The 10,431-nt window shown below is 37.5% G+C and overlaps 2 protein-coding genes across 6 annotated transcripts; one reads left to right on the top strand and one right to left on the bottom strand.

Annotated features, from left to right (window-relative positions):
* Window positions 1-704: 704 nt before the first annotated feature.
* LOC148097311 (uncharacterized) lies at window positions 705-2,941 on the bottom strand. 3 transcript variants are annotated; one of them, XM_087832305.1, is made up of 3 exons: window positions 2,797-2,941; window positions 1,089-1,471; window positions 705-1,025 (listed from the first exon to the last, which is right to left on the bottom strand). In XM_087832305.1, the coding sequence occupies exons 1-3, from the start codon at window positions 2,939-2,941 to the stop codon at window positions 879-881; spliced, it is 675 nt and encodes a 224-aa protein (XP_087688431.1). In that variant the 3' UTR covers window positions 705-878. The 3 variants fall into 3 exon arrangements, with proteins under 3 accessions (XP_087688431.1, XP_087688432.1, XP_087688433.1); XM_087832306.1 differs by lacking the exon at window positions 2,797-2,941 and having other exon boundaries at window positions 705-1,018; window positions 1,130-1,376; XM_087832307.1 differs by lacking the exon at window positions 2,797-2,941 and having other exon boundaries at window positions 1,146-1,376.
* A 2,798-nt stretch (window positions 2,942-5,739) lies between these two features.
* LOC148097310 (uncharacterized) lies at window positions 5,740-9,522 on the top strand. 3 transcript variants are annotated; one of them, XM_087832270.1, is made up of 6 exons: window positions 6,491-6,692; window positions 6,993-8,035; window positions 8,153-8,222; window positions 8,622-8,796; window positions 8,941-9,106; window positions 9,259-9,522. In XM_087832270.1, the coding sequence occupies exons 1-5, from the start codon at window positions 6,491-6,493 to the stop codon at window positions 9,104-9,106; spliced, it is 1,656 nt and encodes a 551-aa protein (XP_087688396.1). In that variant the 3' UTR covers window positions 9,259-9,522. The 3 variants fall into 3 exon arrangements, with proteins under 3 accessions (XP_087688397.1, XP_087688396.1, XP_087688395.1); XM_087832271.1 differs by lacking the exons at window positions 6,491-6,692; window positions 6,993-8,035 and adding an exon at window positions 5,740-5,762; XM_087832269.1 differs by having other exon boundaries at window positions 6,993-8,222.
* The last annotated feature ends 909 nt before the right edge of the window (window positions 9,523-10,431 follow it).

Below are 10,431 nucleotides of genomic sequence, written 5' to 3'. Positions count from 1 at the left end.
TCAATTATATTATTTGTATAAATTGTACTAGTCTGAATAATTAAGCTGATTAATCAATGACACATTTTGATTAAACATTTTACATATTTATAATTATTAGAAAAAGTGAGAAAGATGCTCAATATCCATCTGAACTGATGGTGTTTTGTGAAATTGTTTTTACAAATGTTTTCTTAATTTATTCACTTTTTCAGTGTTTTTAAATCATAACGGTTCAACTTGAGTTCTGTGGGATTTAATGTTTAGACTTCATCTTGTATTTGTCTTTTGTGATCGTACTAAACATCAACTCTGTAACAGCTCTGAGTTCACACTTTGTTTCTCTCACACACATGAACACAGATGCTTCCTGAACAACTTTCAGCAGAGTTCATGCTTGTAACTGTCATTGTGTTATTAAAGTGAAAAGCCACAGCTAACGGTGTGGAGGCTGCAGAGCAGAAAGCCACACAGCCCGTCTGCTGCAGGAGAGCAAGTTTATGATCTGTGAATGCTGCAGTCACACAGGTTATGTATCACAGAAGAAATGAGAAATGCATTCTTAAAATCCAAATCTTTATTTTTACTTCAGACAAATAACTACACTGTTATTTTGTTATGGTGGGATCTGAATGCATCAGCTGAGTTTTTCTGCACAGCTGAACAAAAAATTAATTAAACGTTACATTAAAAAATGTAAACTTTACAAATAATCTACGTTTTATACAAGCACATAAAGCACACTTATTATGTGCATTTATATTAGAAGTTTTAAGATGATTAAATGAGAAAAGGTCAAATGCTCAGTAATGAAACATTGAACCAACCAGAAGTTAATTTACATTTCTGACTGCTGACTGGAGGAAATCTGATGGTGAGAAAAGGCGAGCAGGAAACAGTCAGTCAGCATGTGTGCAGTTGGTGGACGCTCCCTTGTTTTTGAGCATCAGAGAGAGTCCACAGCAGTACACCAGACTCTTCACTATCAGCACTGTGTACAGCAGGCAGAGCAGCTTCACCTCGTGTGGAGAAGGAAGAGCTGGAAGCTCTGAAACAGAAAAGGAGTCAAATGTTTGGAGCTGCAGTGAGAAATGTCAGTCCTCTGCTGCTCTGCTCTCTTTGACAGCATCTCCACATGAAGCTGAATCACTGCTCAACACAGTCACCAAGCCTTCATTACCTTGTTGTGTTCGGGCCTCCACTGTGCCCCCCTCGTGCTTCACCCAGCAGCTGTATTTATATGTGTTGGTGTCCTGCTCCTGGATCAGTAAGATGGAGGCGCTGTGTCCCGACTCTCTGAGCTCCAGCTGCTCTCCCTCAGCAGGGGGCAGCTCCTCCGCTTCTCCGCCGTTCTTCTTCTGTCTTTTCCAGGAGAACTGGACCAGAGGAGGAAACATGGCTGAGGCCACACACAGCAGGGAGCTGTTCCCCTCCAGGTGGGCTCTGGATGCTGCTGGGTACACGCTCACCACGGGCTTCACTACCTGCTCATCTGAAGTTTGACAGCAGCAACAAGCAGCACAGACACACATTCACACAGTCAGCAGCAGCTTCCAGCACTGCACTGCATTCAGTCTGATCCTGGAAACTACATGGACTCTGATCACTAAACTACTCATCAATACAGCACAAAGTTCACTACATACACTGGATTCAGCTTCATATCAAACACAGTCATCACCTCATGTCATCATGGCTCACATGACGAACACTCAGTGTGTCTTTACATCATGAAATAAAATATTTGTTTGCTGATATTTTAATATATTATTGATCACAAATGTACGCATATATAGATTTGTCTTCAAACTATTTAAATTATATTTTCCATCTTAAACACAAGTTTTACCAGAGATATTAATAATTCAACATGATTTAATTCCAGCAATGAAATTTCCACTTTTGTATCCGTTTTTAAACAGGTGTTTTATTCATGTTTTAATCAATACTATACTTCTTTCACAGACTTCACAATCCTTAAAAATGTTATTGGAATAATTTGAAGGGCACTACATCTATTATTTAGTTTGATTATTGTGTTTTTATTTTGTTTTGATTATATACGGTGTATGTTTGAATTAATGCACAAATTAAATGTAATTAAGCTGCAATTTGAATGAGAATTAAATACCTTTTTTCAACAGTATAAATTAATTCATCATTATTTATAATATAAAATCTAAAGAATCTGAAACGTCATGAAAAGTATTTTTCTGAAGAAATATTTACTGAAATATGACCATTGCTGAATTTTTTCTTCATTCCTAATTTAGACTGACAAATCAAACAAGCAAGAAACACAAACATGACTTTAACAATTTCATATTTTGTTGTTTGATCTATATTATTTATTATTTATATTTTTTCTTCACTGTTTAAACACTTTTTGTGTCCCTAATCAGTATCCATGTCAATTTATATATTAATATATTTAAAAAATCACCAATAGAATCTATCTTTGAATATTAAAAACATGTTTACATTTTCATTTATATTTACAAATGTACTACTGTATTATTTTAACATCAAATATGATCTTGTGTTAAAAACCAGCAGAATCACTGAGAGGATCAAATCCTAAATATTTGTAACATCACTAATATTTGCAGAAATAAAGAAGAACTTTAGTTGTTCAGTGAGATTTCAACATGTTTTCAGAGATTATTGAGCTTTTCTTCTGTAACAATGGCTGCAGATGAATTCTCTACTAATGATGAAAAACTAACATGTAAAGCCTGAAGCAGCAGAAACTGACTTTAAACACATTTTCAGCTTCTACAATAAAACAACTGAAGGAAAATAAATGTTTGTTCTTACCTGTTACAGACAGTTTAGTTCCAGAGCCAAAGATATCATAGCCATAGCCTGTTATACCCACAGTGAGAAAGACTGCTACAAAAACCTGTCTGCTGTTGAACGTGTCAGCTGAGGTGAATGAGTCCAAATGAGGAAGCAGGATCATATTTCAGCTCCATGATGTGTTTCTCTAATGTTCATATCAACATGACTGTCTCTTCTTCTCTTTTCTTTTAGCCACACTAGCAGCACGGCTCTGATGTTAATGTCAGTCTGTTGGTCAGTCCACTACTTTAGTCCACATGAAAATAGAAAATCACTATATAAGCACCAGTCCATTTATCCCATCAATGATGCCACCACTACAATGAAACATCTGCTGATAGTATCATGGTTTGGCCCATCTGGCTCACCATCATTAATCACACAATCAATTTTGAATTATAGCAGCAAATTCTGAAGAAAACTATCAGAACATGTGTCTGTGAACTGAATCTCAGGAGAAAGTGGGCCATGCAGCACCACAATGACACAAACCAGTCAAGTTTGTTTTCTTTGTTCCAAATAATGTTGAAAGAAAAATAATCCAGTGAATCCAGCGAGTGATGTGATGAGTCTCTGATGTCTTTCTGATGTGGTTTTGTTGCGTCCTTCAAACCACACCTGGTGTATTTTAGAAGAGAAACATGTTGGTCTGCACAGGCTCTTCTATTTTCAACACTGACAGGATTTCCTTTGCTGTTTCTTCTGTTTTGCACATTTTCCTCTGTTTTCTGCAGCTTGATGGAGCTTCTGTAAAAAATAGATCCAGAGTTATTTTTAGTGGTGCGGAGCAAAGAGATGCTTCAAGGATGCTTCTGAAATATGCTGTGGCATGTCTGCTGGAATCATCAGTGTTGTACTGAGTGGCCTCAATCAGCTCCAGCAGCCTCGTAGGAACACAAAGTGTCCATGCCTGCTGTTAAAAATAGAGCTTTGCAACAACCAAGTCCAACAGAGTCCAACAAAGATGGTGTGAAAGAGCTGGAAGCGAGCAGTTCATGTGAGAAAATCAAACATGTCAGAATTAAAGCTGCTCTGTGTCAAAAATGGAGTCAAATTCTTCCAAACTGATGTGCTGGACTGATTATCAGTTACTGCAGGTGCTCCAGCCGAGGAGGAGCAGGAACCAGCAGAACTGCCAAACATCACACACACCACAAATGCCACACTCACAGAGAGACAAAGATAGAAAGCAGAGGGAGGAAAGATAGATGGTGGGTAGGCAGCAGAGGATCAGGGGACCATAACACCATCTTACACAGTTATTAACTAATGAGCTCATTGACTAATCTGAAACATCACTTTGATTTTTCTGACAGCTTCATTGGAATTTCAGCTCACAGTGGATCTGCAACACTGTTAACCTTTGCTGCATTTTTCACAGTAAAATACCACAAAATGCCCAGTAACTTACCTGAAAACATTTCTATAGTTAATTACTATAATTTTTCTTTGCATTATGGGTATATTAAGGTTATTTACATTTACTTACTGTATTTTTTAAAATTGCGGTAGTAGTTATACCTACCGTTAACACATTAGCAGTAGTGCTACTGTATTATGTGATTTGAATGGTTCATCATACTGTTTGTGTATTTTTACTCTTTCAGTGGTTTGTTGCAATAGTGCATTACATTTTAACTCTTTCACTGCCAACCATTTCCAGATTTTCCTCCAACCTATGCCATTTGTCAGTATGATACCAGTGAAAGTATTATGGTTTTGACTTTTTAGGGGACTTGCCTGTGTGTAAGGTTCAAGAATTCTGATCATCTAATCTACTGCATGCAGTTGTATGCACATGCACAGCTGCTGCAAATGTGTGCTTGCCACTGCGTTGCCACAGAGATCAATTCAAGTGACAGCTGCTCCTGGGGAGAGGGAAAAGAATGCAGAAAGGCCTCCTTGTAGGGAAATTTTATAAAGCAAGGTTCTCCAAATCTCTCCCAAAATTCTGTGTTTTCTTAATTGACTTCCATTCATATGTAAAGACTATAAGGTTAACTACAAATAAAAAAAGCAGAATTCACATTGCTGCATCTCCATCACTTATCTCTGATTAACCCTGAACAAGATTCACACTTCCTTTTGTTAATTTTTTTACTTGCCACTATTCTGTTGTTGGATTTCACTTAGGTTGTTGCTGCTGTCTGTTTTTGTGTAATTTTGTACTTGTGACAAGTAGTGAATAAAGTTATTTAAAAAAGACGCAGAAAGGCGAACTTCAGTCAGTGGAGAATATTGTAATAATTTGGCGGAGGCTTCTCAGTCGAGCAGTAACTGAATTGCTCATTTACTGAACGTGCAACATGTACAGAACTCTTCTGGGAACTAGTCAACCCAACTTAGTGAAACACACACTGAATGCATGCTGGCTCCTCCCACCCACCTACCTCTACCAACCACCACTCCATATCCTGACTGACATGACCTGTGATCCAGTGATTGACAGGAGAGGAAAGACAGGCCAACTTTGTTAACTCTTCGTTACGATATGCTCGAGAGGACAAAAGATTTTGCACCTCGTTATTGTTGGACCTCTGTGTGGAAACTGCAAACAGGACGTCATAAGGTAATGCAAAGGACTCTCCTACCTAACATACTCGTTTATTAATTTTTAAGAGCATATATATTTTTTGTGTGTGGGGGAGGGGGGGGGGGGGTTAAAATCGGTGTTAGCTTGGTCGAAATAGCACATTAGCTGAATTATTCTGGAAAAAATAGGTTGTGTGTGTTTTTTTCTTTTCTTATTTAAATATATATTTAGATATATATTTTCCACGGGGAGGGGCGAGGAACACAGGCGCAACGACAGTCTTTGTCTTTTTCCCGCCGAGTGTGGTGCATTGTCCTCCTGGCTTCTGTTCTATGACTATTGAGAAGCTGGCCACGCTAACAGTGGGACATTTAGCTTCAGTTCTTTGAGAGACAAGACAAAACAGCAGGTAAAAAGACATATTTAGTGAGAATAAAGGTAGACAACACTTTTTTGGAAATTTAAAGACTGCTAAAACAATCTAACCTAGTTTTGAAGTTTCTGATGCAGGTTAGCCTGCTCTAATCTCAACTGTGGTTTATTGTTTCATATGTTCCATTTAAAAAGCAAGACAGTGTAGTGGTCTGTAAATTAGTCGCAGTTAGTTGCAGTGCCATTGTTAAGGGGTTTAACGTCAGCTTGACAGACCCTCCAAAATCTTTCCTCCAGTGTTTCAGGGTCTGCATGGTTTAAGTTAATAACATTGATCTATAGATAGTTTTTCTTTTAACTTTTTCCCATTTTTTGATACAACCCAAGCAATGTAGATCCCTTCTTTAATAATAGAACAAACAGATAATAGATTGAGATGTTTTTCAGTCACTGTTGTGTTGTTGCCATGCTCTTTGCAAATTAAAAGTTAAGTCAAATTCAGACACATGCAGCCATGTACAGGTGTAAATTTTGTGGTGTTTGTAGTTCAGAATTAAGACAATTTTGTTATCATACAAAGAAACATCAGCACACAGCTAATTATCGATTCACATGTGGAATAGAGCAATGTCCTTCTTCCTATCGAACATTTTCTGCATTCAGATCTCATATGCACAGGAACCACCGCTATCAGTGTATATCGCTTCAGGTTTAACCGTTGTATCTTTGCATCATTCAATATCATCCTCTTAATTCATTGCAGATATGGACAGTGGCAGCCTACATCATGAAATTAACCTGGCATTACCTGACCTGCATGAAGAGACAAAGAGGGCAGTTATTGAGCACCTGACAGACATTATTGGTGTCAGAAACAGAGAAGATCTCCTGTTTGTTGAGCCTGATGATATCAAGCCTTTCTTGACACCAATTCAAAGTCGAAGACTTGTTCAAGTATTCAGAAAAGGTGAGAATGCATTAATGTCATAAATGGTTGCAGACCTATCTTGAAAATAGTTGTAAATTAGTTATTTTGAGAGTTATTTTGAAATTGTACTTTAATTTTCAATTCATAGTTCATAAAAAATCTAGCTTTCAAAACTAAAACTAGCTTTCATTGCCATTGGTATTATTTCTCCAACACTCTTGCTTTTGTGTCTCATATAAAAGTATTACTCAATAAATACTCAAAAAAAAACATCTGTACATAGTTAATGTGGAATTGTTCTGCTGTGTTTATGTGTGTGTGTGAATATCGACGACCAAGTGGAGTCTGGCTCTTCAAACAACCCAAAGGAACCTGAAACCACCTGCTCAACAACTGTGCAAGTGCCACTACAGGGTAATTCACTCTGTTCTGCACAAGCATCAGGTCAACTCCCTTCCACACAACCAAATGTAAGCAACACTTCCTGGATCAGCAATTTTTCAGTTCCCTGGGAGAAGATGCCAACAAGACTTTCACAGGCCTTGGCATCTGGTGGAATGGCTCACCCAGAAGACAGGAGAATAATGATTAGGACTGTTGTAGAAGGAATGCGAGTACACTGCCCCAACCCTAACAGAGCTGCTTGTGGGGAGGTAGCTAGAGCTATTGTATCTAAGTATCCCGCTACCTTTGCAGATAAGACTGCAGAAGGTGAGCAATTAGGCTGTGGTTATTATTCCCTACTCAAACAGCTTAAAACAAGAGTTGAACATGTAAATAGAGACAATGTCAGCAGCAGAATCCAGCAGCCAAGGAAAAGGTCTACCAGGGAAAACAATGAGGGTGATGTTGCCATCAAAAGGGGGAGATCTGAACTTGATAGCTATGGTTGCATCAACTGGCAACCCACAACCCTACCAGAAGGAGAAACGACTGAAACTTTGGAGACAAAAAGACAGACTATGTCAACTGTCTTCAGATCAGCAGGTCCTCAAGCAATTGAAACAACAGATGTAAATACTTATATGTCTTTGACTTATATTTACCAGAGGCACATGCTTAATTCTTGGCCTGCCCCCACCTTATGTGAGGTTCAAGAGCATTGGCCATTTCTTTTTACTAAAAGAGGCCTCTGCACTCACTTCCACACACTCACAGATATTGAGGTAGAGACACGTCTCAGTGAAGCCCTTCTTACGAAAGGAAGGAGAATTTTGAACTTCTTTCAAAGCCAGAGACTTCAGTGGAACAAGGAGATTGAACATCTGCTACGTGAGTGCGACAGTGCAAAGCTGAACCACAACCAGATCGCCACAGCAGCCATCCTTCTTCTGATGAAGTACTTCCAAGAAAAAGAGGACTCAATCTTCATCTTGGCTGATGTAATTATATTTAAAATTTTACACATGCACTCTCAATACTGTCAACATAAACACAGGAAAAATATTTCAATGATTTTGGGTATCATCATTCAAATCAGTTCCTTTTGTGTTTTAAAGGCTTTTTCCACCAAGATGTCTGTTGAGAGAGAGATGACCTTACCCATCACACCAAGGGTAATAGCGCTTGGTAAGTAAATAGTTTCAATCCTCTTGTAATATTTTTGTAAAAAATCTATGTAATTATTGTGGTATTTGTACCCACAACAACTTACATAACAGGGGTTTGTCTGTTTTATATTGTATAAAAATAGAATACACACAGTTTGCTGCTGTTTCTCTTATTATTTATGACCAACAGGAAAAAACAGCCTAACATTTCAGCACAGGCCAAAATGCCAAAACATTAGGCAGTTTTTTTCCTGTAATTGATCATAATTTTCATTACATAATAAATAATAAGAGAAATAGCAGCAAACCGTGTGGATTCTATTTTTGTACAGTGTGAGGTCTGCTATCCAGCATTCTTGTGGAAACCTTATTTGTAAGGGTGAGCACATTGTCTTATTGGACTCTTGTCTGTTTTTAGGGAATAATTTCATGTCTGCAAGCCGCTGGATGATCAGTTTGGAGGGCAAGGTATTTTATGAGCCTGAGCAGATGCATGACTTTGCCAGCACCCTTGCTGTCTTCTTTGCGTCATACTATGTTTTCAACCTTGAGTATCAGGAGTCAGCGTCCATCACACTGGAGATGATACAGAGGTAAATACTTTACAACATTAAAGCTTACACCATTTAAGAATGAAATATATGTGATAGCTTGACTACAGTTGCAGAAACATATAGGTGATTGCTGTAATGTATGTTTTAATTTTGAAATTAAAGCAGCCTTTTTTCCGTTAAAAGGTTCTTTGTGAGGATCAATCCAGACATGGGAACAAAATGCCCTGCAAAACTTGGTACAAGCCGCAAGACAGATCGTGTCGTAAAGAGGAAGGTTACAAGCATCAGCCCTCGGATCACCACCTTCCTCCAGCGGCTCTCTGAGTTTGAATGGAGGACTTCCAACTAGGTAAGAATACAGAGATGATAATATTTTTTACATAGCTGATAATTATATACATACCGTACACACATCCATACAACAGTATGAATGATCTCAGACAGATGTGAACAAGTGAATAACCTGAGCAAACATGAATATTGATGATGTGTCTTTGACAGGTGGTGATAAAGACTACGCTGAACCCGACCATCCTGGTAACGGAAATCTAAATCCCATGTCACATTCTATTTCCTGGGACCCACTGATAATTATTACATTTTGTAAATGATTTTTGTTTTACAATTGTAATAGTTTATTTAATGTTCATGCTGGTGGGTTTGTCCTGTTTTTAGTGGAATGAAAAACTGTTTTCCTTAAAAAAATCAGACACAGAAAGGTGAAGGACTGTGTAGTTTTCATGTACGCTTCTATTTATTTTGGTTATTGACATTGTTTTTATTCAGTTGAAAAATGTTTTTCTTGTTAAAAAAAATTATCAACAATAAATGTTGGTTTAATTCACTATTCTGAGACTACTTTATTGAATTATATTGTTTTTTGTAAATGTTCTTATATTGAATATGAATGTTAATATTATTTTATATGCTGTAAAACACAATTACAGTCTACACAAATTATACTGTACACAATTACAGTGTTATACCATAAACCACATTTGCAGTACAGTGATACTATAAAACTTAATCACGGTAAGTCTTTCTAACTGTAAACCACATTTACAGTAAAGCTGCATTACCACAAACAACATTTACAGTAAAGCTGTTATACTGTAATATATGTTTACAGTAAAGTGGTTGAACTGTAAAACATCACAACAGTAAAGATACTGTAGATCAGTAATTACAGTAACTTACTGGCAATAGTGTTGCCAGTAAGTTACTGTAAAAATACAATAAAATGTCTAACAGTGAACATGAGCAGCTGAAGACCTTCAAGAGCTGAATTTGAGGTTTAAACACACAGTTGTACAGAAACTGTGGCAAAATGGTTTAAGGGAAACAACACCAAGTTATCAGAGTGATCATCACAAATCTGATCTCAGCTCAATAAAACAACAAAAAAAACAATTTCACTCTGAAGAGAGGTTGAAGTCTACTGGCTTTCCCCTGTCAGCACATCTTTGAGGGGGTAAAATTAACATCCAGCCTTATGTGTTAGGTTTTTGGTATCACTGTAAAAAAGAGCTTTGTCCATGTCAGCTAGTAGTAAATCATCTTTATTTTTAATCAAATTTATAATCAAAGTATAATCCTGATCAATATGTTAAATGACGAATGTCTAATGACGACTTTGGTCATTAGAGCTGGGCGAGTCCCCTCACCCACACCGGC

This window comes from Neolamprologus brichardi, chromosome 18 (assembly GCF_056152115.1).
Source record: "Neolamprologus brichardi isolate AB-2024 chromosome 18, ASM5615211v1, whole genome shotgun sequence".
In the NCBI taxonomy this organism is placed as follows: Eukaryota; Metazoa; Chordata; class Actinopteri; order Cichliformes; family Cichlidae; genus Neolamprologus; species Neolamprologus brichardi.
Note: the sequence above shows the minus strand (reverse complement) of the source record. Positions and strands in the feature narration are given on the sequence as shown.

Bases quoted from the DNA above. Each gene is read 5' to 3' on its own strand.
- LOC148097311 (XM_087832305.1), bottom strand. From the start codon at position 2,941: ATGATCCTGCTTCCTCATTTGGACTCATTCACCTCAGCTGACACGTTC. The intron at 1,472-2,796 runs GTAAGAACAAAC...GTCAAACTTCAG, and splicing joins AACTAAACTGTCTGTAACAG to ATGAGCAGGTAGTGAAGCCC. The intron at 1,026-1,088 runs GCAGCAGAGGAC...TCTGTTTCAGAG, and splicing joins ATGCTGTCAAAGAGAGCAGA to CTTCCAGCTCTTCCTTCTCC.
- LOC148097310 (XM_087832269.1), top strand. From the start codon at position 6,491: ATGGACAGTGGCAGCCTACATCATGAAATTAACCTGGCATTACCTGAC. The intron at 8,223-8,621 runs GTAAGTAAATAG...GTCTGTTTTTAG, and splicing joins ACCAAGGGTAATAGCGCTTG to GGAATAATTTCATGTCTGCA. The intron at 8,797-8,940 runs GTAAATACTTTA...TTCCGTTAAAAG, and splicing joins ACACTGGAGATGATACAGAG to GTTCTTTGTGAGGATCAATC.